Source organism: Misgurnus anguillicaudatus, chromosome 22 (genome assembly GCF_027580225.2).
Source record: "Misgurnus anguillicaudatus chromosome 22, ASM2758022v2, whole genome shotgun sequence".
NCBI classification, from domain to species: domain Eukaryota; kingdom Metazoa; phylum Chordata; class Actinopteri; order Cypriniformes; family Cobitidae; genus Misgurnus; species Misgurnus anguillicaudatus.
The window spans coordinates 23,664,717-23,691,670 of NC_073358.2; the positions used below are offsets into that span (position 1 = coordinate 23,664,717).

Genomic DNA, 26,954 nt, shown 5'->3' on the forward strand with positions numbered 1-26,954 from the left:
TCGTCATCATCTGGCTTAAAGGGCGGTGTCTATTTGTACACGAAAGCAGCCATTCGTGAATATGGTGTACATTGTGCTGTATTAAGTGCTTTCTTAATCCGACTAAAAAAACGTAAAACAAACATTTTCTGTCGAACTTAGACGAATCTCTCGTTTTGGAAAAACTTGATAAAGGCGTCGGGCAAAACATGGGGAATTGCCATACGGTGGGACCAAACGAAGCCTTAGTGGTGTCAGGTAACATATCATCTGCTTTGTTTTATCATTAAAGCAATCCTTTACACCATTGCATGTATCGTATGAATCTAACGTTAACTGTAAAATGTTTTGGTGAGCGTCAATGTTCGCTTTTCGATATTATAAAGCGCATATTTACTCAACACGGTTATTTTCTCAAGCATTTCAATCGAGTAGGGTGTGTGTACACATCCATCCATGCTTGCCTGTTGCGTGCATTTGTAGTGTGCTCTGCAAGTCTGCGTAGCAAAAATCTGGCATTTTTAACAAAAATGTAAATGTTTACACAAACGCTGAAATCTATGTCTTTGGAATGTAACAGTTATGTTGATTCTGTGATAGCAACATGCATAGCTTTGTTTGTGGGGTTTTCGCGACGTTAAATTGACCATGCGGTTTAGTGTATAGGTCTGATTTTCTTTAGGATTACCAGGACAAATGAAAGATGAAATAAGTTATTCTATTCATATTACATTTATGTTGCTTATCTTGCCTGAATGTTGCCTTCACATTGGTCAGTTTTTTTGTGAATTAAAGTCACATGACCGAAACCTCGGTGACTTAAATCATGTCTTTCACGTGATTTATCTGGTCACAATTGGGCAAGCTAATGGAGCAACAGCTGAGGATGGCATATTTTATCAATTTAAAGCCTTGTTTACAACACAAGATTTTCGTCATCATAACATGACGATTTCTGTGATCCTATTTGATGGTCCTTGCTAGTACAGTGACAGAGACGCAAAGATGGCCGTTGTCACAGTCTTGCAATCAAATATAGCCTGCAATTTTTTTCAGTCAGTCTCAGATATTTAGCTTTAAGTATTATCAATGAAAATGCAACATGAAATGACAAGTTGATCAACGTGCTAAAGGTTAAAGGGATAGTTCACCCAAAAATGAAAATTCTGTCATCATTTACTCTCATGTTGTTTTAAACCTGTAAAGACCCCTTCACAGTTCACATAACAGGCGGTTCCCACTGCGCATGTCGGGGTCAGAAAAGTCATTACAGCAGGTTGAGTTGCGTGTTACATATGGGCTTTGAAAATCGCACCAGGTCTGCCGTTAAGTTTTTCGGGATTCCTGCAGAATCTCAAAAACAAAAAATACAACATCTGTAGCTGCAAGCAATTAAACGTGCAGACGCGAACAATGCAAAGATCAAAAAGGCTTGTGTTTGTAGTGCTCATTTCATTTCAGGTAAGTCATCATTTTTTAGCCCTGTTAGATTAAACTAGAAAGCCTAAATGATATTGACCCCATGCTGCGCGCGCACCCGATAGTCATTCAGTGTTTACAAACCTTGAAGGGGTCTATACAGTTCTTGTTCTGATGAACACAAAGGAAGCAGAAATGTGAATTTTCCATATAAATACGGATTTCTGTATTTTCTGACCTTGGTGGGATGATTTCTGATGTCTAAAAACATGTAAATCCGATGAGTTTTATTTTTGTGGGGGTATGAGTGCGTTGTTTGTAGACACACGCTCCGCGTCATCCAACATATATCCCAAACATTAGGTGACAGGCAGGTGACATCAAAGTACCACGAGAGTGATTGGAAAAAATCATAAGGAGTCTGCTTTCGAATCACTTTTCTGTGTTCTTCATCATACACATGCTTGTTGAGGATGTGCAGAGCGACTACATTCGGGTTGTAAAGTCATCATTCGAGTATAATGCAGGGTTCACATCAGACGCGGTAGAGGCGGCAAGTTAAGTCAATGCAAAGACGCAGTTATGCATCCTACGCCGCGGTATGCGCAATGGCGCGGAATGCGCGTTTCTTCGCGAATTGAGAGTTGCCGCGGGAAACACGTGACTTGATGAATCTGAACTTGCTGCGTTAACCAATCAGGGCCTTGTTTAGTAGTGTGATGTGATTACAGGGAGCGCGCGGAGACGCAGAAGCCGAGAATGACGTGAATTTCCACTTGAATGTCTCGAAATGCACCATAAGACATAAAATGCTGTAAAACATTATTACTGTAGAATTCTGAGGCGTCAATGATATCAGTTAAAACAACATATAGGGCTATACATAGACTGACATTTGGAAAGTGACCTAAAAGAATTTTATTGGAATGGATTGGAACAAATGATGGACATGGGCTACTCCTTGCTTGTAAGTCACATTGGTCTACAAGCCTACGTAATATACATGTAAACATGTTAAAACTGCAAGATATTGCATGAAATACTGTTAATAAAAAAAACTCTGTTAAAATTGGTTAATGCTTGACAGATTGACGGCTGGTCCACACAGTCTGAAAAGTAGATTTTTTGTGGGAAAGCAGAAGAATCATGCATACATGAAACTAATTGTTCCAACTGGTTACAAACATTATTTAAAATATCTCCCTTCATGTTTATCAGAACCATGAAATTTATACAGGTTTAAAACAGCATGAGAGGGAGTAAATGATGACAGGATTTTCATTTTTGGGTGAATTATCCCTTTAAATATGTTGTGTAAACTCTATCACTACATCCGAAATCACAACACTTCTTGACTCTAATAGTCAGGGGATAGACCTATAGTAACATTTTTAGAAGGATGTACTTGTCATACTTCACATACTTCGGTGGTAAAGGTTACAGTAACCTGTTTATAAAAAGTTTCATGGTGAACACTCAAACAGTGTAGCCAGGTTGCTATAACAATGGCAGCTGCGCATTAGGGCGCAATCACATTAGGGCTAACCAAACACGATTGCTGGAGCCCATTGTAATGTTAGGTTTGTGAGTCGTTTGGTGCGCGATGACAAACAGCCCCCTCACGTGCCTATCATATTGCTTAGTTGATCTTTCACGTGTGCAGCTCAGACATTCACGCATTGGCGGCCGGTGACTTCTCTTCCGAGGGTCGCAAATTCATAATAAGCGTTTGGAGTGTCGTGTTGCACATATGTTTACATGACGCGCCACACATATGACGGGCCAGGGCACGGTACAGAACGATTACACTGGTCGCGGTTTGGTTTGGATAGTGTGAGTGCGCCCTTGGAGGCTAGATTGAATCCAGTTGACCTAGATATACACTAGAAGTTAAACCTATTCCACAAACATGATGACATGAAAAACAGAAAGGTCTCTATTACATTTCCCTTTTCATGTGCTTGTATTAGACATAGTTTGTTAACCAAATCATTCAGACAACCGACTTGAGAGTAAAAGCCACATTGTATGTATGTGTTTGTCTTGATCAAAGATACAAAACATATGATGGCTCATATTGTAAGTGGTTTACGCATACGTCTTACTGGTTATGGTTGTGTTGTTTGTTGCTTTCCGTGCTGTCATAACCAAATCTAATCAGAGTGTGGTTTTGTTCAATAAAAGTTTCCCAAACAATGCACTATTTACACTTCAGAAGCAGGATGTTTTTGTGTTTATAGTAATGCATTCCCTAAATTACAGTATCAGCCGTTCAATTTATTTTTGTTATTAATTCATTGTTTTATAGTGTAGCAGGTCCAGTAGATTTTTGAGTTTGAGAATGAGTAAATACAGCCCAACCAAACCATTGGTGGTTATAACTATGCTCTGGGGCTTTCCAATGGTTTCAATGCTTGTGGTAATAAACAGTATGTTGTCTACTTGCTTTCTACAGACTGTAAACCAGATTGGTGAATTTTGTATGAGGTTTTGATCTTCTGTACAGCCCTACAGTTTAAAGGGACACTCCACTTTTTTTGAAGGTATGCTCATTTTCCAGCTCCCCTGGAGTTGAACATTTGATTTTTGCCGTTTTGGAATCCATTCAGCTGATCTCTGGGTCTGGCTGGCACTTTTGGCATGGCTTGGCACAGTCCATTGAGTCTGATTAGACCATTAGCATCGGACAAAAAAATAACCAAAGAGTTTTGATAATTTTCCTATTTAAAACTTGACTCTTCTGTAGTTACATTGTGTATAAAGACCGACAGAAAATTAAAAGTTGCGATTTTCTAGGCAGATATAGTTAAGTTTTAAATAGGAAAAATATTTGCTTATTTTTAGCGCGATGCTAATGGTCTAATCAGATTTAATGGATTGTGCTAAGTTATGCTAAAAGTGCTAGCGCCAGACCTGGAGGTCAGCTGAATGGATTTCAAAACGATAAGAATCAAATGTTTCACTCTAGGGGAGCTGGAAAATGAGCATATTTTCAAAAAAAGTGGAATGTCCTTTTAATGTCAATTGTGAAAGGGCGGAAAAATGTATACGGACTGTGGTTTGATTAAAATAAGGAATCTGAATGCATTTAATTTCTGAAATACTTACTGTATTATGTAGAGATGCATCGATCATCCAACCATAAATCAGAACTGATTTATTTATTTATTTATTTATTTATTTATTTTTGCCAATCTGAATTACGGACAAAACCCTGTTATATGAATGCACCATGTGAAGAGAAAATTCTTGCAAAAAAATACTTGCATTCGGCACATAGACATTTTGTGTTTAAAGTGAGATTAGATTAGAATGTGCATGTGTTCTTGACATGTCTTGTGTTTATTTTAGGTGCATGCTGTGGCTCAGATGAGAAGAGCTATACAGTGGGAGGCTGGGCTTGGGCGTGGTGGCTTATCACTGACATTCAGAAGTAAGCATATCCATTCATAGCACTCACTCGCACTATTGTACACAATATAAAGAAATAATTTTACTGAATGAATTAATCTGATTTCTCTCATATGCATGTTTCAGTCAACCATAAGCGTAGCTGTGAGTTTAGAGACTTTCCACATTATAAGGCTTCTCATTCTGGACTATTATAAACTGCTTGCAATTAGTGCCACAGAGCCACCACTAGAATTCACGGGGCATGTGACAAAAATATAAGATTGGGCCCCAGCCCCCGTCTCCAGCTGTTTAAAAGACCAATTTAGTGCCCCATTCCTCACATAGCCCAGAGCAACATTCCTTGACGTCTGTGGCCCTGTGTCCTTATAAAAACTCAATAAGATGATAAACCAGTTTTCTTGACAGTAAAAGTATTTTGTTGCTGTCTATACCATATTTATTACAAAACCAAAGAAGAAATAAATAATAGATATGGGGCTATGATGTTATGAGGTCCGTGGGGCTGTCCGTGAGCACACTTTAGTAAATGTGCATTCAGTAGTATAGTCGTTGATAGCCTACACACTTTATGAGCAAACATTACATCTAATAAATCACAACCCAGCCCCCTTTTCTATATAAACTCTTCCCAATTCACTTTTCTGAGCCCTCAGTATCCAGGGCCAGTGTTTGGAAAAATAAACAGAGTTAACAATACAGGGTTGACATTCAGCTATGAAAATAAATAATTAATGCAACTCAATAGAGCAACATCTGTTGATGAATGCATAGTCATTTTCAAAATCTGTCAAACTGAAGTTAAAATTATATGTTTAATATTTACATATTGGGGCAGTTTCCACGGCAGAGTTTAGATAAATCCAGGTTTAAGACATTTAAGTAGTTTTTTACAAACATTACTGTTGTCCATCTGGAGACAAAACAATGGCACGGATATATGTTAAGATATGTAATTGCAAGCTGTTTTTAAATTAAAGGCGGAGTCCACGATGTTTGAAAAACGCGTTGGAAAAGGAGACGGGCCGACTACCAAAACACACTTATAGCCAATCAAATCAAATAAAATGCCGGGTTGCGTATGTGTGGGGCGGGTCTATCAACAGAAGGTCCAGATTCTATTGGGTGTAGGGGCGTGTTTGTTTAGGTGATTTCAAATATCAACATTGGCTTTCAAACATCATGGACTCCGCCTTTAAGGCAAATCAAACATGCATTTTAGTCTGGGACTAGGATCAGCGCTGTCCGGGAAACCGTCCCATTATGTGTAACTATATATCCAACTGTTTTGAAAACGTATGGTTCGTTTGGTTTATTTCTATTTTCTTTCTTCAGTTATTTGTTGTTGACCTGATGCTATGAGAAGGTCATGCATGTGCAATCTAAAATAATCAGCCTGCCTTTTCTCTGATGTTCCTCTTCTGTTCATTTTAAGTGTTTGCCAAGCTAACCCGCCTTGACATGCTCTGGACTGACGCTTTCGTGTCTATCGTCTGAAATGCTTCCGTAGTCTTTCTGCTGGGGATCATAACTTCATTACACATTTGTACACAAAAACGGAAATGAAGCTACGAGTTTCAGCTTTTTAAAAGTGAACGATCAAAGATCCGATGATCTTAAATTTGTTTTCGAAGAATAATTACATGATGGTTATGTTTGCTATTGTAAGCTGTGGTTCCAGCAGTTGCGTGCTTTGTTTAGAAATAAAGCAGGACTGGGGTGGGGCTGGATGTCTTCCACCCTCCCCCATTTTCCTGATAAAGAATGCAGTAATCTGTTTTACTGGCAGCCCTGAGAGCTGCATTGATCTAATTATAATAGATTCAGAGAGAGGCTCGCTGCAGCACGTGAACTGAAATGAAGCCGAATGATCCCTGATGCACATTGCCCATTCAGACATGACGTGTTTTATTTCAGTCTAATACAACAACAGCAGTACATAAAAGCATGGATAGAAGAGTCAATATTCAAGTGCAGTGGAGATTTTCATTTATTGTTTAATTGTTGTAAAATCATAAAACTAAACTGTTTCAACTGCATTAATTGTTGCATCAAAGTTATGCAGTTTTACAAAATATTTACACCAGTTAGTTGTGCTTATGTTTTATGAATGAGACTCAGTCATTTGTGACACACAAATCCAACTGTATAATACAGATGCAAACAAAGATTTTTTGTGTTAGAGCTAGCATTGGTTTTAGTATTAGCATTAGCACAACTTTTATGGTTTTTAATGTAAGTTCAGACCAAAGAACATAAAATTGCTTTCATTGGCTGCATTTACATGTTTCCTCATAATCATATAAAGAGCTCAGATGCAAAATCCTTTAACATATTTTCTTGTAAATAGCCATTTTTTATCAGACTCTTGAAGCGATACTCCAGCGAATAATGAAAATTACCCCATGATTGACCAATTATAGTTTATAAAGTTTTAAATATGGATATTTTTCTTACAAAATCGCATTGATTACCCTGAAAAGGTCTTTATTAACCCCCTGGATGCACTTATTTGGGCTTCCATATCAGGAGTTGTTCCCTGGTACCTAGCACAATATAACATGTTTCATGTGTAAGAAACACACAATTTACTTATCTGTATACCGCTGTTTTCACTGTCCTAAAATCTGATGTCTTTCTGGTTCTATGCAGTCCCTCCTTCAGAAATACGCAACGAGTTCTGATTGTGTAGTTTGTTTAGTGCGTTGTGATTCGATAGCAGCTTAGCTTAACAGTGCCGTTTGAGCTTAGCTGGCAACTGATGTATTCCTGTGGGCGTTTAGTCATTCAATCGGGAAATAGAGGGCTACAGTCCAAACCGGCCGTTTGCTGTAGGCTTTGAAAAGGGAGTGAACTTTGAGCGTTATCATTTTGTAGGTATTATTCATGCCCTAACAGCAACATTATGCACTAACTAAAGTTTGAAAAGTGGGATCAGGAAGAACGTGACCTTTAAACGACACCTCCGAATGCTCTCGGCACATATTACATGTTCATCAAATACTTTCACTTCAAATTTGCTTAATTCTGTTCTCAGGCCATTAAAAATACTGGTTTGTTGGCAGAATCCATTAAAGGGATACTCAATAAATTACCCCAGGATTTATTCCCCATCAAGCCATCCTCGATGTACATGATTTAACTTTTCAGACAAACAAAATTAAAGTTATTTAAATTTTAAAAGGCATTGCTCTTCCAAGCTTTATAACTGTAGTAAACACACTGTAAAAAAATGCAGCATAAAGTTAAAACAACTTGGTTTTAAAAGTCTATTCAACCTACTATTTTGAGTTTTTACTTGATATGTTGACTTGTGCCATGGGCCTGTTGGGTGCTTTGTTCTGATTGGCTGAGAAGTGTTCCATGGTTGTTGATTATTTACCGCACACTTACTTGTCAGATGTCTTACAAATGGACACCAGAGCAATGTTTGTGGTAACCGTGGTATAAGCGAAATAATTTACTTCGGTTCTTTGAATTATGTAAGGAATAATTGAAGACGGGCCATTGAATTATAATTACATTGCTCTGGTGCCTATTTTTAAGACATCTGACAAGTTAGACGTGCAGTTTACCGAAAAATAATCAACACCCATGGAACATTTCTCAGCCAACCAGAACAAAGCACTCAACAGGCCCGTGATATAATCGAAAATAATGCACACCCGCTGTGTAACGGGTTACCACCAATGGCCCGTCGTCAATTATTCCTTACATTACTTATAAAAACAAGTTAAACTATGTAACTTCATTTTTTAAGTTAAAGTAACATACAAATATATGTTCATTTAACAAAAAGCTGATTTTTTTACAGTGCACTGTAAACACGATCAAAGCTTCAAAAACATAGAAAGAACGGGACCTTTAATGTCTTTTGCATCTGAGCTATTCATATGTACCACGTCAGTTGGAATAAATTTTCAAAGTTTGATTTAAATAGCATTTGGAACGTAAGGAGTGGTTTGTACCTATTCTATTTCATTTGATAGGATATGTCCTACACTGAAACTGAGAAGTTCTGCACATTGTGCAATGATATTGAAATTGCATAATAACAGCGATTGATACAGAGAACAAGCTAATGTTGTAGGAACTTGAACATAGTGTCATAAATGACTGTGGTGTCATTCTAAAATTCTCATTTCACTCATCAGCTGAAGTCGTGCAGGACAATGTTGTCAAAAGATCAAATCCGATTTCAAGGTTGTCACATAAATGCGTACATCAACTTTAGTTGTCATGTGTAGAGTATGTTCAGATTCCTTAATCTGAATTAGGGATGCTCCGATCAGGATTTTTGCAGCCAATACAGAGTACCGATTTGTTGTCTTCATGATCGGCCGATACCTATGCCATTGATTCTTCAAGCTAATATGCAAGCTCTTTGATGACTTCACAGTTTTACTGTATGCATTAAATATACAAGCATTTGTTTAAAGTACAACAGTTCTTCAGTGAAGAGCAGAGAGTGATTTTATTCAGAGATAAAATAGGTTACAGTAGCTTTAAGACATGAGAGAGATCACTCTGTCTGACAGGCTGTCTGTATGCGCACACGTCGGGTGTACGCGGACAAGAGCAGCTGTGAGGAAAATAAAGTTAAAACTTTGAAACGCATGCTAACAATAAACTTTCGGTATGAAGATACAAAGTCCGTGATCGTGTTGTATACCCTGTTTGATGGGGATGTGAAGATGTGTCGCGCTGTAAGGACCGGAGTGCGTCCTCATTGAAAATACACATCTTTGAAAATACACATCATGAAAATCCAAATTTGCAGGTCGCACATGAGCAACTGGTTGTTAAAATGCTCGCACTGCATAAAAATAGTCTCCAATTGCACCGAGTCATTTAATGCTGTAATCGACCGATACAGATCTGCGGCCAATCGATCGGAGCATCCCTAATCCCTGAATTATTATTTAACAAAATGTGCTCATGTAAGCATGGCTACTGAAGCACACAAGAGGCTTTTTGGATTGATGTCTCCTCATGCTAAGAAATGGATGATCAAGTTCTTATACGAGCGGCACAGTGGCTCAGTGGTCCCCGTTTCAAGGCATCTCAAAGAAAAAAAGAAATCAGATTTTATAGAAACTTGTGGCGTCCATTTCTCTCTTAATTGTTGTGCTAATAGAAATATTACAAGAATGTTAAATTAACATAATGATTAGCCAAATTAGAACAATGTAGCATTGTTTTGGACATGCCACGATTTTGGTCCAAAACTCGCTGGTCAACTCGCTGATTAATCGTTGATGTTTAAAGGAACAGTATGTAGGATTGTGGCCAAAACTGGTACTGCAATCACAAAACTTGTGGCTAAATTTGGTACTGCAATCACACAACTGGTGGTCAATACACAAAATGACAACAAAAAACATCAGTTGAGGGCTGCAATTCCACTTTTTAAATGACAATATCCTGGCCGGACCACTGTTGTTAGTGATATAAGTATTTGAAATGAAAATGATTTCTTAATGTCTAGTGACATATCAGGGCCATTTTATGATTAATTTATATACATTTCTTACATACTGTTCCTTTAAGGTGTTAGGGCTGCACAATCACCAATCGCCAAGTCAGTATGTTTGGGCACCAAATACAGTGGTAAATCAGAGATTTTAAAATTGATGAGTTGACGTGTCCTTTAGATTTTTTATGAACAACATAATAATAAAAAATTATGGGAGTTTACATTATATTATTTAGTTTTGGATGTTTTGAATTTACCATGCAACTGCTTCACAGAAAGTTATAAAACATTCAAAACTTATTTAATTTACAATAATAATCGCATCTACAATATCAAAGTGAAAAATAGACAATTATGACTTTTGTCATAATCGTGCAGCCCTAGAAGGAGTCTAGGAATGTTGACATGTTTCGCGTTCAATAGCAGGTGATATAAAGCTTAATAGATATTTTATTTTTATATAAAATACACCAGTTCGGATTCAGTGACATGAGATTTCAAAGGAAAGTGATATGATGTGGTAGATCTCTCCATCTGCAGCAGGTGACGACTCCCTGATGCTCCAGACACAACTACAATCAACAACAACAACAGCACCCACCCTTTAATCCTGACCTCCCCTCTCATATGTTAACACACTGATAATATTGTGCTGTCCTGCCTCCCCACCTCACCCCTCATCTCCCCTCCCTTACCCCCATTTCCCTGCATAGACTATCTCTGGAGATAATGACCATCCTGTGTCGCTGTGAGAATATCGAAACTTCGGAGGGTGTCCCCTTGGATGTGACAGGGGTCGCTCAGGTAATCACATCTAATGAAAAAAGCCAACCAAACGAGAGGGAAAGTAAAGAGTAGACTTTCAGGCGCTCAGGATGTGAGAGGCAGTGGTCTGGTTACATTTCCTGCGTTTAACCACACATGTGCGCTCTCACGCTATCTTCCACACTCTTGTGTTTCTCGTTTTTCTCCGCAGTGAAGGAGAGAGAAAGTGTGTCATCTCTCACTGTCCTTGTCTGGTGTTTGGCTATGCAGCGTGCCCATGTAACGAATGGCTCACATCAGTGTGTTATGACTGCTGGGTTTCTGTAATGGATGATGAGTGGATCAGATAATTGGCCAATGGGAAAATAATATTAAGATGAATTCAGATGTGGTTTATGGGAAACGTTGAGGATGACTGTGTAAGTCTCGGAATCTGAACTTGGACCATTTCATTACAGCCCGCGGTCAAAACACCTGTCTTACCACAAGTTGGTTTGTGTTCGCATTTTCACCCTACAAATTCATTTTGTGTCGTTTACCTTCATGTCTTCCTTTAATCCCACTTTCTTTCCTGTTTTGGCTCCGCATTCTTTACATTCTTCCCGTAGTTCATAGCCAACGTTTTTTGGTTTGTTTCCCTTTTTTGCGTTTTCCACAGGATAACCCTTGAGATTATGACCCTGCAACCCAAGTGTGAGGATGTAGAGACAGCGGAGGGGGTAGCTATTACTGTCACAGGTGTGGCACAGGTAAACCACCTTACCTCACCTAACCTCAGCTCCAAATACCTTTTCCAGGTTTGCCAGGCTGTTTTCAGACAACAACTTTCTGTGCCACCATTTTTATTTCCTCTCATTGCATTCCCCTCTTTGCTGCTCCCTAAATATTGTGCTAGTCTTAGTATGTATCATCAGAATGAAGGTCACTGACTTGCACTTGCCTTACTGAACTTTGTTGTTCAGTTAAAGGCTGAAATTATTCTGTTTTTTTTATTTAGGCATTTTGCGGAAACTTTTATCCAAACCAGTACCCAGTGTTATTATCTAAGTTTTATTTAAAGAGCCCCTATGATGTTGCTAAAAAGAACATTATTTTGTGTATTTGGTGAAATGCAATTTTTTACATGGTTTAAAAACACATTATTTACCACATTCCATACATTATTGTTCATCCTCTATGCCCCGTCTTTCTGAAACGCGTACAAAGCTTATCATTCTGATAAGCGCAGTGTGCTCCCATTGGCCAGCTATCCAGTGCATTGTGATTGGCCGAATACCATTTTACCATATTTGGAAGATCAGCTTCCAAAGCAATACTGACAGGAGTTAATATCGTCTTTACTACCATATCAATACAAGCCCGAATCTGATCCAGAAAATAGGATACTTAAACAGTCTGCATTTGTGATCGTAAAAACGACAACAAGCGCTACTCTACACTACTTGTTGTGTTTGAATCATTGTTTAAATAGTCAGTAGTAGAGGTCTTCACGGGTCCACTTAGATCCGAAAACCCAAGACCCGATTGGGTTCGGGTCCAAAAGTTTCACATGTGCCTCGGACACGGGTCGGGTACAATAATAGCGGCATCGGGTCTCGGGTAATTTAAAATAAATGTGTTTTTGCCGTACGGACCCGAGAAGACCCGAACTCTCTCGCGTGTGTGCGTCAATGTCATTTTTAAACCTCTCATCTGTTTGCCAAGGGCGATGGCGACATTGTGTGGCTGGCGGTAGGTTAATTTTCGTTGAGGCAGACATGTCAGTTAATTTTAAATGGACATTTTAGCGGTTACCTTGGTGTTGTCATCAGATAACAAAGTAAAACAAATGGAGCAGCTCGCCAAATTGTTTGGGAGGCCACCGGAGTTTCTTTCAGTCTGATTGCTGCGCTTGGGTCTGCAGAATGCACACACGTCAGTGCAGTTTACATTCGGGTCCAGTCGGGTTAAAAAAAATCGGGTCGGACTTGAGTCTAATTTTTTCGGGTTTGTCTCGGGTCGGGTCGTTCTTTTTTTTAAATTATTTATGCAAGTCAGGTTCGGGTACGTTACTACTGACTAGAGGTCTTCTTGGGTCCAAAGAAAATTCTTTAAATGTTATGCAATAAAAAAAATTACATTTCCACCATTTTTATGAAAGTTAAGACTACGTGGACTTGATGTAACCGGCAATTGCGTCAAAGAATGAGAAATACTACATATTTTATTCACCTCGTTGGTGGCATGTAAACGTAATTATAAAAAAATCATTTTAAATTAGTTATTATAATTTTGTTACTTATTTTTTAATGTAAATTTTTATCCGTTTGTGTAATATTTGTCCTGGCATATGCTGAAAACAGCTCTGTTTTCTAAATAATCTTTGACAAATGATGTAAAAATGTATGTAAAAAAACATATTACACTAAACTAGATGATTATATTTTATTCCACATTTGTTTATAAATATATATATTTATATTTTCATTTAAATAAATACTAGTTACACCAATTGACACAGACCGGTTACACCACGTTGACATTTTTGCAATTATCCCCCAAATATTCTTTCAAAATGAAAATAAAACCAGAAATTTTAGACTTGGTCCTCAAAAAAGAGAATGTATGCAAGTCATCTGCACATTTATTTTGAAATTTTAACACTTTTACATTTAATTGAACCATACAGACATAAAATAATTAATGTCACATCATTGACCCAAATATGAAAATATGTAAATCAGAAGCATGCAGAATTACGATAACATGCATCGACTCAACGTCAACTGGCTGCAGAAGTAAACTGTTGCCTACAAACTTTGCGTTCATTGTAGTCCATGAAAAGAGATTTCAGTTGGATACGAAAACTCGTCATCGGGATTGTAACTTTGCAGATTGTTAACATGTACTAACACACACTTACACACCAAAAAAAAAGTTAAATCATGAAAAGGAAAACAGGGGCTATTTAAACCATCTAAGAAAAACCTACTATGGTATTCCAGTGGCGGCTTGTGACTGCTCATCCGAATTCAAAATAAGTGTTTGGATTGTCACGTGTGTGGTTCCCTTTTCCAAAATGTGTGTCCTGCGTGTCAGGAGATCCTGTGTGCATCTCGTGCTTTGTCAGGGTGAGTGCCTGCTGCACACTCGTCAAAACATGATAAAAGAGACGCTCACGTTCACAAAATACATGCTAGACACTTCCTTAACAGTAAACTCTGATTACCGTACACATGAGATTATGCAAGTATCTAGCAAACGCGAACGTCTCTTTTATCATAAATTCTTTAGACGCGTCTGCAGCAGGCATTTATTTTGGCATAGCACATGATGCACACACAGTCTCTCAAAGCGCAGGACACATATTTTGAAATTACGGACCACACACATGACAAGCTACATACATGTTGTGACGAACTTCACATTGTGCGCTTCAAAAAAATAAGTCACTAGCCGCCACTGAGGTATTCATAATTTCTTTTTTTAAAAGGAAAACTATAGAGAAATGTACAAAAAATTATATTAAAATTTGTGTTGTCTGTGGCCTTCATATTTATATATAGTGTAGAGGTTTGTCATTGTTTTATTTTTAAGCTTTTAAAAAAGTTTTTTCCTTAACAGATAAAAGAAATCTGAATGAAATACGATTGTTTTATTATTAATTATACTGTCTTAATATATTTCTGTGACTGCTTTCAATTTTTGCACATTCGGTTCCTCTGTTGTCAGTGTGCCAAAACCTTTAATGTTTAACTGAAGTCTTATGTTTATGTTCAAGGAAACCCACTTGTTTACCTACTGTTACTGAGCATGTGCTGATATCTGTACTTACAGCATCTGTAATTCAGTTTTAATTCACTATAGTTCAAAAGCAGACTTTAAAACTTATTCTTTCTCTGCTGTTGCTATGAACAATGATAGCATTGTAATAGAACGAGGTAGTCCTCCATTAACAGGCCATTTACCCTTGGTGGCCACATGTGATTGGATGGGGAACTTAAGCAAGACATTCCACAACTAGAGTCGAGTGCGCTAAGTGTCTCCATACAGAGACAGAGTTATATCAACAGAGAAAGCTCTTCTATAATGCAAAATGAATGATTATGTTTAGGTACCGTGTTGCCTAGCTCTCTAAACACCCAACTGGTTTTAGAGCAGTTCTGAGAAGCCCATCTCATGTGATTTGTAAATGGAGGTCTTGCAGCTGTTGAACTAATGGACCCACTTATCTGTTAACAACTTAGCCTGCTTTAGTGTTCTCTTTATTGAGCCTGTTTTCTATTAGAAATCAATCCCTATGTCTTTTAACCAGCAGGCACAGATATTTACCAAGATAATACTTGGACTGTAGTTTCTTAATCCAGAGTTACATAACTTTTTCATTAACAAGAAAAAACAACAAACTAGATACTACACCACATTCTGAATCATGTCCTACTTTCTTTTCACCCCCTTTGCATGATTTCCTTTTTGAGTGAAGTGTTGTGGTTCCCCATGAGCACCATATGAATGAGTATGGTCCTGTTTGTTTTAGTGTGGGTTGGGGTAGAATGCGGATATAAATGCATGCAGACTTCATTTGAATGTCAATGCACTGCTCCCCCTGTTGTCTGTTAATTGTACAACAGCCATTCAGTTACATTTTTAATGTCTGTATTTGTCTGACTGCTGATTCTGAAAAGACTCCACTTAATACCACAATCACTTTACTTTTACTCCACTTTAATCTGTAATGTTGGCCTTTCCACTAGTCTATCAATACTGTAGTCTAATAATGTAAGGACCTGTATGTGGAAAAATGGCTCCAGGTCATACCAATTTGAGTGGATTGTTTTTCAGGCGTACTAGAGAGTCTAGACCAGCCATTATTGGATCCTGTACATAGTGCATTACTTGTGTAATATGAAGTCTTTTGAGACTCAGGCTGTGCCTTATGTTTTTCCGCATCCTGACTGATTTCGCGACTGTGGGGAAGTTGCACGCACTTTTTTGGCAATATGCCAAATTCAGCATTGTTTAAAAGCACATGCTGTCAAGATGTTAGATTATCTGATAAATCTATAACTTAAGATATTTTCAAAAGTTAAGAAACACTTACTGTAGCTAAAATGTTTCTTGTGATGTTAAAAATCTTTAAGGGTTGGGTGATATAAATGTAATATGTATTGATATTTTCCCTCCATGTTGCAATATTTATTATTTTCAATATCAATGACCTTTTCCCAGGTCAGAATATAATGGAGGATATTTCCTTTTTTTCTTGAATATTCATAATTAATATAATATATTTTGTTAAATATTGCAATAGTCACAATATTGAATGATTATTTATTGCTGACAAATGTATTGTTATTATTATTTTATTTATCACCCAACCCCGCTGCTTGAATGTTACAAGATTTTTACAATCTTAAGTTTCCATTTCATTTGATCCTTCAAATTGATTTAACATAATTATGTATTTTGCATGTAAATTCAGAGTAGCATGAATGATAATTGGTAAATGTCTCTCAACCAATTTCAAGCTTGATTTATCATAAAACATCCTACAAGTTTGGTTGTGCTGAATGCCTAATGTCTGTCCCTCATACCTCCAGACTGAATGTTGTGTAATAAATGTTACTTACAAAAACACCAGTCGAAATGAGATTTTCAGAAAGCAGTTTTCTATGTGAATAGTAACACATCAGCAACACTGTGCCTAATACATTCAATAAGTAATAGCCAGCAGTAGATAACTGTATGTGATTGAATCCAAGTATGTTTTGAAACATGACTAACGTGTGTGTGTTTCACTGTCAGGTGAAGGTCATGACCGACAAAGAGTTGCTGGGTTATGCCTGTGAACAGTTCCTGGGCAAGACAGTGGCAGAAATTAAAAGTGTCATTCTGCAGACACTGGAGGGTCACCTCCGCTCTATTCTGGGTGAGTTATTCGTGACACTTTAGTTGTCTTATCTTCACTATTTAGAGTACTTAGTGCAGTAGAGGACAGGCAGTATGTACAGTGAGTGATAGCTCTGTGCTCCTCCAGATATAAAACGACCAGTATCCAGTAGATTTGTAAAGATCATGTCCTTGATTACATAAAAGCACAAAAGATGCTCATTGTAAGTTTTTTTAGACCATCGCGCTTTCACAAGAAAACGTTTACTGACGTTTGTCTATACAATGTGAAAACATTACTGTGACAGTGTTGTTGTAACTCTTCAACACCTTCTGTCTTTCTCAGTACCACTTTGGAAGAATATGTAACATTGGACGGGCATCTGTTTCTTTTTTTCAAAATTATAAATAAACGAGACTAAATGTTTATGCTCTTACCTTTAATGTAATTTATATACAGCAGGGACGATGAGTATTTGACACATCAGCATTTTTATCAGTAAGGGGATTTCTAAGTGGGCTATTGACACAAAATTTCCACCAGATGTAGCCATCAAGCCAAATATTGAATTCATACAGAAATCAACATTTAAGTATACAAGTTGAGTCATAATAAATAAAGTGAAATGACACAGGGAATATGTATTGAACACATGAAGAGAACAAGGTGCAAAATGGCATAGAAAGCCAGGAGATCACCTGAAATATGTCAGTATTGAGAGAGAGAAACCCTGCCCCCTATCAGTACTAATTGATATCAGCTGCTTTAGTCCTAATTGATGGCCTATAAAGGCTTCTTATTACCTAGGAGGCACACAGGAAATAATTTATGATGGGTAAAAGCAAAGAACTCTCACAAGATCTTCGTAATCCTATCGTTGAAAAGCACCTTGATGGGAATGGTTATAGGTGCATTTTCAGAGTGCTGAATGTTCCTGTGAGCACTGTGAGGGCCATTATCCAGAAATGGAAAGAGCATCACTTCACCATAAACTGGCCACGATCTAGTGTTTTACGTAAGATCCCTGTCCGAGGAGTTAAAAAAATAATCAGGAGAGTTCTCCAAGAGCCAAGAACCACTCAGGCAGAACTTCAGGAAGACCTTGCATCAGCAGTACTGTTGTTTCAAAGAAATCTATAAGCAATGCGCTAAACTGCCATGGCATCCATGCACGCTCACCATGCAAGACTCAATTGCTGAACAAAAAGCACGTTCAGGCTCGGTTAAAGTTTGCGAAAGAGCATTTGGAGAAGCCTGTGGATTATTGGGAAACTATAGTATGGTCAGATGAAAGCAAAATTGAACTTTTTGGCAGTCATTCTACACACCATGTTTGGAGAAGAAATGGCACTGCCCACCACCCCAAGAACACCATACCAACAGTTAAGTTTGGGGGTGGAAGCATCATGGTTTGGGGCTGCTTTTCAGCATGGGGTATTGGCAGACTTCATATTACTGAAGGAAGGTTGAATGGAGAAATGTACCGGGACATTCTGGATAAAAATCTGCTGCCACCTACCAGAAAGCTGAAAATGAAAAGAGGATGGACATTTCAGCAAGACAATGATCCCAAACACAAGGCCAAGGAAACAATGAAGTGGTTTCAAAGAAGAAAAAATCAAGTTGCTTGAATGGCCCAGTCAATCACCTGACCTAAATCCCATAGAAAATCTATGGAGAGAACTGAAGATCAAATTTTATAAAAGAGGCCCAAGGAACCTTCAAGATTTAAAGACCATTTGTGTAAAACAATGGGCCAGAACCACTCCTGAGCAATGCAGACAGCTGGTCTCTCCATACAATAGGCGTCTAGTTGCTGTAATCACCAACAAAGGCTTTTCTACAAAGTATTAAATAAAGTGTGTTCAAGGCTTGTTCCCTGTCTCATTTCACTTTGTTTATTGTGACTCAACTTGTATACTTGAATGTCTGTATACTAAAATCATTTGAAATAATATAAAATAAGTAATGTTTCTCTTGGGAGGCAGCACTACTACCCAAACATCCTGTTTTTCTGCAATAATTGATGAGAGATGTTTCGTTCTTTAACCAAAGCCCGTGTCTCGCATTTCCTCACTTCAGACTTGTGTTCACAGGGACCCTGACAGTGGAGCAGATCTATCAGGACAGAGATCAGTTTGCTAGGCTGGTGAGGGAGGTGGCAGCTCCTGATGTGGGCAGGATGGGTATTGAGATCCTGAGCTTTACTATTAAGGATGTCTTTGTCAATATGACAAGATTTACTGCTAATCACCATTTACTGGGAATCACCAGGGACTTGACATTTTATTATATTATATCAACATCTAGGTCATGAGTCAATAATATTGTTATTTTTTAATGTTCAGTGTAAAGTTGTAAAAATAAAAACAAGAGATATATCTTTCTACACAAAGGCACTCAAAAATATTCATGTTCAGAATGTAACAAAATATTTATTCTTAAAGGGGACATGTCATGAAAATTTGACTTTATTATGTTTAAGTGTTATCATTTGGTCCCCAGTGCTAAAATCAACCTAGAAAATGTGAACGAGATTTTTGTAAACCATTTTCTGCAAGCATGTGAAAAATAGGTCATTGAAATTTGGCTCCCCTTGTGATGTCAGAAGGGGATAATACCACCCCTTAATCTACCCTAGCCAACCACAGCACTGCATTTAGTGCAGAGATCAGCTCATTTGCATTTAATCGGCACATTTTTGCTTACACATACAAAGTGGCAATTTTAACATGTTATAATTAATTATCTATGTGGTATTTTGAGCTACAACTTCACATACATACTCTAGGAAGACTTGCTTGACATTTTAAAAAAAGTCTTGTAAAATGTCCCCTTTAAGGTAAACATTTCACATGCGTACTCTCTCAACAGGATGTCTATGATAAGGTGGAATATCTGAGCTCTTTAGGGAAATCTCAGACTGCTGCTGTTCAGAGAGATGCTGATATTGGAGTAGCAGAAGCCGAAAGAGACGCTGGAATCAGGGTGAGCAGCCGAATCAGACGGCGATATCTGTGTGAATGCTGTGTTAATGCTGCTTCCTCACATCCATTGTTCGTGTGTTACAGGAAGCAGAATGTAAGAGGGAGATGATGGATGTGAAGTTCCAAGCCGATACAAAAATGGCCGACTCAAAGCGAGAGCTGGAAATGCAGAAAGCTGCTTTCAATCAAGAAGTAAACACGAAGAAAGCTGCTGTTATTCCTTGGGTTAATTGTTTCTGTTAGTTTTCTTATTATTATTATTCAGTTTCTTGTTCTTCTGCCATTGAAGTCAATGGCAGCCCATAGAACCGAACGTAGGAAAGTTATGAAATTTGGCACACATGTAGAGGACAGTCTCAGAAGTTCGATACTATTAGTTTTGAGGGAGAGCTGCAGGGATCCCAAACAATTACAATTCTAAAATCCAGCCTTATCGACCCATTAAAGGATTGGTCCATTTTCTTAAAAGAAAAATCCAGATAATTTACTCACCACCATGTCATCCAAAATGTTGATGTCTTTCTTTGTTCAGTCGAGAAGAAATTATGTTTTTTGATGATTTTTCTCATTTTAATGGACTTTGATGGAGCTCAGCATTTGGTGCTTGGCTCAACACTTAACAGTTTTTTTCAGCGGAGTTTCAAAGGACTATAAACAATCCCAAACGAGGCATAAGGGTCTTATCTAGCGAAACGATTGTCATTTTTGACAAGAAAAATAACAAATATACACTTAAATATACCCTACGTATCTACGCATTTACGTTAGATCGCGCTGGACCGGACCTAGACGAAAAGTTGTGGTTTAAAAGTACATATTTTTTATTTTTCTTGTCAAAAATGACAATCGTTTCGCAAGATAACCCTTATGCCTCGCTTGAGATCGTTTATAGTCCTTTGAAACTACGTTGAAAAAAGCTGTTAAGTGTTGAATTAAGTATTAAATGTTGGGCTCTATTAAAGTCCATTAAAATTTTAAAAGTCCAGAAAAATCCTGCAATGTTTTCCTCAAAAAACATAATTTCTTCTCGACTGAACAAAGAAAGACATCAACATTTTGGATGACATGGTGGTGAGTAAATTATCTGGATTTTTCTTTTAAGAAAATGGACTAATCCTTTAACAAATTGTCTGTTTCATGTTTTTTATCTTTTAAACAATAATTTTTCCTGTCTCTTCACTTTCTTAATTGTGGTTTTTGTTTGCCCATCTCAGAAAGCTGAGTCACAGTTAGCCTATGAGCTTCAGGCAGCCAAAGAACAGCAGAAGATCCGACTGGAGGAGATCGAGATTGAGGTCGTCCAGAGAAAGAAGCAGATCTCCATTGAGGAAAAGGAAATTATGAGGACAGATAAGGAGCTTATCGCCACTGTGAGGAGACCGGCTGAGGCAGAGGCCTACAAGATGCAGCAGCTCGCAGAGGCACAGAAGATGAGTGACTGGACACTTACAAAGGATTCTTAACATTAAAGGGCTTAAATCACTCCTCAACTTGGCCCATCTTTGTTCCAAACTGTCGCAGGCTAAAATGCCTATGAAGAAATGCGACACAGAATTTTTTGTACCTGACGGAAAGGGTTCTAGTGGACCAATTACAGTGCTTTCGGTCCGTGTAGAAAGGATGCGTTGTTAGAATTTTGGCGAGGTGTGCGTCAGGCTATGCAGTGCTATGCACAGCCTACACACTACGGCATAGAACCTGTGCACAAGTAAAGGCGGGGTGCATGATCTCTGAAAGCAAATGTTGATATTTGAAATCTCCTAAACAAATACGCCCCTACCCCAATAGAATCTGGATCTTCTTTTGATAGACCCGCCCCACACATATACGCAACCCAGGCAACAATGTCGTTTAGTAGACACACTTGTGGCCAATCAGCAGTAAGGGGAGTGTTTTGGTACTTGGCCCGACTCCCTTTTCTAAAGTGTTTTTCAAAAATCATGCACCCCGCCTTTAAGCCTAAAACTTATCATTTGCTTTCAAAAGCACTATTTGGACGGGATTAGTTTTCCAAACGACGTTTGAGTTTCAACATGTCCCCCACGACGTCTGTGATTTTTTTATTTTTATGTACCGATTCCGACGGGATTAAAATTCTCAGGCTATTTCAGAGATGGGAGTGTCTGTTTCATGCATTTGTCCATTGCAGAAGAGCACGTGCTCTGGATACGCGTGTTTGTAATTTAATATTTTGCTTTAAATTTAAAATTATTACAGAAGATTTAATTTATTAATTTAATTTTAACATATCAAAAGAACTTATACATATCATATAAAGTAGCCTACGTGTTTAAAAAAAACTGTTGGCTTATAATAAACCCAAAGAAATGAAGAAATAATGATTAATAACAATTTATTATCTTTATTAATTAACATTACCATTCCGGAGTTGAACAAAATAAGGTTGAGTTTAGCTTATACTGATATTACAGTGGTCAGTCTTAACACTGTTTGATATTCAGCTCGTCTTGATTTAATTATTTTATTTCACCGAATGGAAAAAACATCTATATCTGGATGAATGGGACTCGGGAAGTACAATATAAGCGCCTTAGTAAGACGTTACACCAGATCACGTTGGCCAAAACAAGAACCACGTTTTCAAAAGATATTGCAGGCTAACACAGACATTTGCATCCGGACTATATTAAATTTTTCAGAGGACCCTTTGAGTTTGGCAAAAAACAGTAGGTAAATTGCTCTGGAATTTTTAAGGTGGTTGTCAGAGAAAAACACAGACATGACCGATTCGTACGGGATTAAAAACACAGAGGACCTCTGAGAAGGACGATTTTCTCAGAGGTCCCCCTGTAAAACAAATCCCGTCCAAATAGGGCTAAAGATGTGTTTTCAACAGTGGCGTTTAAGGGTCCTGAAAGCGCAAACCTTTGAAAACCTTTGGGTTTCTAAAAATGACAGTATTATTGTTTCCAATTAAACAACAAAAATGCAAAGCTGTGAAAATGGTGATGTCATACGCATGTAATCTACAGACATGTGTGAATAGTTGACAAACGTAACAACAATTGCAGCCAGGACTGTGTTTGTAAAAAAGGAATAAACCTACCTTATCATTTGCCTTACCCATTAACCCGTAATTTCTCCCCCTCGCATTTAAATGACCCATAGACCATCCCCTCAAACTAATCAACACAGAAGCGGTCGAAAGTGGACAAAAGAGACCGATTAAAACACCAGGTGTGAACGAACATAAGTCTCTCTCGTCCACATCCATTCAACATTTTATTTCACTTTAAAACAATGATACTATTGGCCAAATTAGAAACATTCTGACAGTTCTAGGCCATATAAATGTATCTGATTTGAATGATTTCATTTACAAATGTCTTTGATCCTCTGCTCCTCTCTATCAGGATGAAGAAAGTGTTGACCGCACAGGCTGAAGCAGAGAAGATCAAGCGTATTGGAGAGGCAGAGGCTGGTTCTATTGAAGCTGTTGGTAAAGCTGAAGCACAGAGGATGAAACTCAAAGCTGAAGCTTATCAGCAGTACGGAGAGGCTGCCAAAACCGCCCTCGTCCTGGAGGCTCTGCCAAAGGTGTGTGGAAATCTAGGAAATACACAGAATAACTTCTTCTCCCAATTTTTTTTATATGACCAGTACCATTCCAGTATAGACCATTTCAAAAGATGTAAACAATGCTGGTCCAGAAGCACTTCCTGTTTCAGTTTTTTAACACTAGATAAATGTTGGGATAAAATACAACCAAAAGAACATAAAGTTAATCAAAAATCTTAAAGATAATGATATATGTAAAATAAAATAAAAAACAGTTACAAATTGAAAGTGTTTCTGGACCAGTGTTGTTTACATCTTTTGAAATGATCTATACCAGTAGTTGCCCTATTGTTTCAAAGAATGATTCCCTGTACATTTGTTGATGGATTAATGGCTGAATTGGTATCTTTACAGATTGCTGAGAAGGTCGCAGCACCTTTGTCCCGTACCAATGAGATTGTCATCCTGAGTGGAGATGGTGGCCGTGTCACTGGGGAAGTTAATCGTCTGTTGGCTGAACTTCCTGTTTCTGTGAACGCCCTTACAGGGGTGGATTTGTCCAAGGTGAGTGAGGAGTAATCGGGCAAACTTTAGAGTCCTTTTTTTTAGAAACATGATGTTAGACTTGTTTAATATGTATTAACATATATAAGTAAAACACCTTTATGGTTTAATTACTTTAATCTTTTTGTTTTGTTGTATGTGTACTTCAACCTCATCTTGGGAAAACATGACTCACGGGACTTTTTTTAAAACCTAACATGTTGCATATGGTACAATACGCTGCAGCTTTCAAGTGAAATGTCCACTGAGAGGTGCTAAATACATTTTTATTTATTTATTTAATCAGGGACAGTGCACATTAAAGGCGGGGTCCATGATCTCTGAAAGCCAATGTTGATATTTGAAATCACCTAAACAAACACGCCCCTACCCCAATAGAACCTAGACCTTCTTTTGATAGACCCGCCCCACACATACGCAACCCAGGCAACGATGTAGTTTAGTAGACACGCCCCTTACTGCTGATTGGCTACAAGTGTGTTTTGGTAGTCGGCCTGGCTATTTTTTCGAAAGTGTTTTTCAAAATCACGCACCCCGCCTTTAATAATACATAGATATGTAAAATGTGCCAGATTTAGCCACTTTTGGCTAATTTTCATCCGTAGTCCCTTTGGCAGGTTGATGTTACGGACAAGAAGAAAAATATGAACAAAGAATATTAATACATCACAATAAAAACAAGAAGAAACTAAAAAAGCAGGAGAAAAAAATAAATTAAGACTATGGAAACATAAAATTCACACTCTGGATGGTAGTCAGATAACATATTTATATTCTTCAATAAAGATACACAAGAAAATCTTAAAATGCGTTTAGGACATATAAAATTTATTGGAATAATTAATGCAAAATTTAAAAAAATGATCATCTGCTAACCTTCAGACTGATATTTTCTGTTCAAATGTTGCACTATATTAGGCCCAATTCCAAACTTTGGCGATTTTTTTGCGAAATGTTTCTTTTTTTAATTAAAGGACCATAAATATGAACACACGATTGAATGTAACATAAAACAAATGATTATTTGCATAGATATGTATAAAGGCTAGATGTCTCACCCGGCATGCTGGCCAATAAAGTGGAGCGTCCGCATGTGGCGGCCATCTTGCCACGGGGCGCTCGCTCACTCGTAGCATTGCGTTTGTTGGAGCATGCACTTTTAAAGGAACAGTATGTAAGAAATGTATATCAATTAATTATAAAATGACCCTGATATGTCACTAGACATTAAGAAATAATTTTCATTTCAAATACTTATATCACTGACAAGAGTGGTCTGGTCAGGATATTGTAATTTAAAAGTGGAGTTGCAGCCCTCACTTGATGTTTATGTTGTCATTTTGTTTATTGGCCACCAGTTGTGTGATTGCAGTACCAGTTTAAGCCACAAGTTGTGTGATTGCAATACCAGTTTTGACCACAATCCTACATACTGTTCCTTTAAATGACCATAACTTGCTCAATTTTCAAGCGATTTTCAAACGGTTTGGTTTGTTATAAACGTCAGAGATGTATCTACGACACTGCATAGTTAATGAATAATTTTTATGAATAATGTTAAAGCATCCAGAATTATAGCCACGTTAATAACGTTTGTAAGAAACCAAACCGTTTGAACATTGGTAGAAAATTTAGCAAGTTATGGTTATTTAAAAGTATTTGCACCATTAAACACAATGCTACGAGCTGTCTGGGGTGGGATGGCCGCCAGGTGATGACGTTAGAGACTCCGCCGTAAGACATCTAGCCTTTATACATATCTATGATTATTTGTCATTAAAAACTTTATTAATGTGAAAAAAAATACTTTAATTAAACTCACATGAGCAGCCATGTTGGAAATGTCTTACACATTCTTTTGAAGTTAGGTCTAGAAAAATCTTTGTTTAAAGGGTGTACTTGTGATGTCATTCCTCAAAATATCTTCTTTCGTGTTCATCAGAACAAAGAAAGCATAGCATGTGTAGTAAAAACTGCAGCGATTTGTACCTTATGATATGTTATGCAAAAACATGTTGACATTAGGCTGGCTTTATCGTAGTCAGTCGTTAAGTTTAACATGTTTTTTTTTTGTAAAAATATAATTGCTCAAACTTGCATTTTTGACTAACCATTAGCATGGCAACAATGCATAATACTTTGTGTTTTTTTGTTTACATGTAAATAAACATGCTGGTCCTCTACAGATACCACTGCTGCAGAAAATGACCAATCCTCAGGCTTGAACACCCAGCTGCCTTCTCAACACTTCCCTATCAATATCCTTGAAAAGAAACACTTGAAAGCCATTTTACTTCTACAGAAATGAGAAATTTAATTTTCTAGACTAAACTGAATTTTCTGAACTCTTTGCTATTGTGAATCACTGTTTGCCTTATTTGTCGGTTTTATTTTTGCCTGTTTTTAAACCGCATACCTCATTACTGTTATTCTGACAGAGCTGTTTGGAAAAAAAATGAGAAGTGAGCAGCTATATATTTCGTTAGTTGTAGGTGGCTGAGAATGTCACGGTTACATTTATGCAATTTATGAAGTTATAGCGAAAGTATATAGGACGTATAGAAGAGCTATTATATTTGTTATTGCATGTTTAGTTGATAAACATTACTTGGCATCAGGACGTTTGACATGCTTAGTCATTTCATAGCCGTTTGACCGTTGTTTTATTCTAGTCTTTATCTATAACCAGACTTTTTCATATATATATATATATATATATATATATATATATATATATATATATATATATATATATATATATATATATATATATATATAATATATATATATATGAAGAGTTTGGTTCCAAAACGCAATAAATCCATTTTGACAAATTTTGGTAAAAACGTGTTTTCTATACCAAGAAAGTGACAAGATGAAAACAACTATTTTCTGTTACAAACTTTCACACAGCATCTTTAGGTTATAAAAACATAAAAAATTCAAATCCATAAGTTGATTTTCA

The 26,954-nt window shown here is 37.4% G+C and overlaps 1 protein-coding gene across 2 annotated transcripts; it reads left to right on the forward strand.

The window, feature by feature from the left end:
- Window positions 1-26,662, forward strand: flot2a (flotillin 2a). 2 transcript variants are annotated; one of them, XM_073860351.1, is made up of 11 exons: window positions 1-237; window positions 4,750-4,831; window positions 10,999-11,089; window positions 16,835-16,958; window positions 19,016-19,132; window positions 19,792-19,907; window positions 19,991-20,119; window positions 21,130-21,335; window positions 23,281-23,464; window positions 23,840-23,989; window positions 26,176-26,662. In XM_073860351.1, exons 1-11 carry the CDS (start codon window positions 189-191, stop codon window positions 26,212-26,214), a joined length of 1,287 nt encoding a protein of 428 aa, XP_073716452.1. In that variant the 5' UTR covers window positions 1-188; the 3' UTR covers window positions 26,215-26,662. The 2 variants fall into 2 exon arrangements, with proteins under 2 accessions (XP_073716452.1, XP_073716451.1); XM_073860350.1 differs by lacking the exon at window positions 10,999-11,089 and adding an exon at window positions 11,709-11,799 and having other exon boundaries at window positions 3-237.
- The last annotated feature ends 292 nt before the right edge of the window (window positions 26,663-26,954 follow it).

Excerpts from the sequence above, each read along its gene's own strand:
- flot2a (XM_073860351.1), top strand. The coding sequence starts at position 189 with ATGGGGAATTGCCATACGGTGGGACCAAACGAAGCCTTAGTGGTGTCA. Across the intron at positions 4,832-10,998 it reads CTTATCACTGACATTCAGAA|ACTATCTCTGGAGATAATGA; the intron begins GTAAGCATATCC and ends TTCCCTGCATAG. Across the intron at positions 19,908-19,990 it reads AAAGAGACGCTGGAATCAGG|GAAGCAGAATGTAAGAGGGA; the intron begins GTGAGCAGCCGA and ends CGTGTGTTACAG.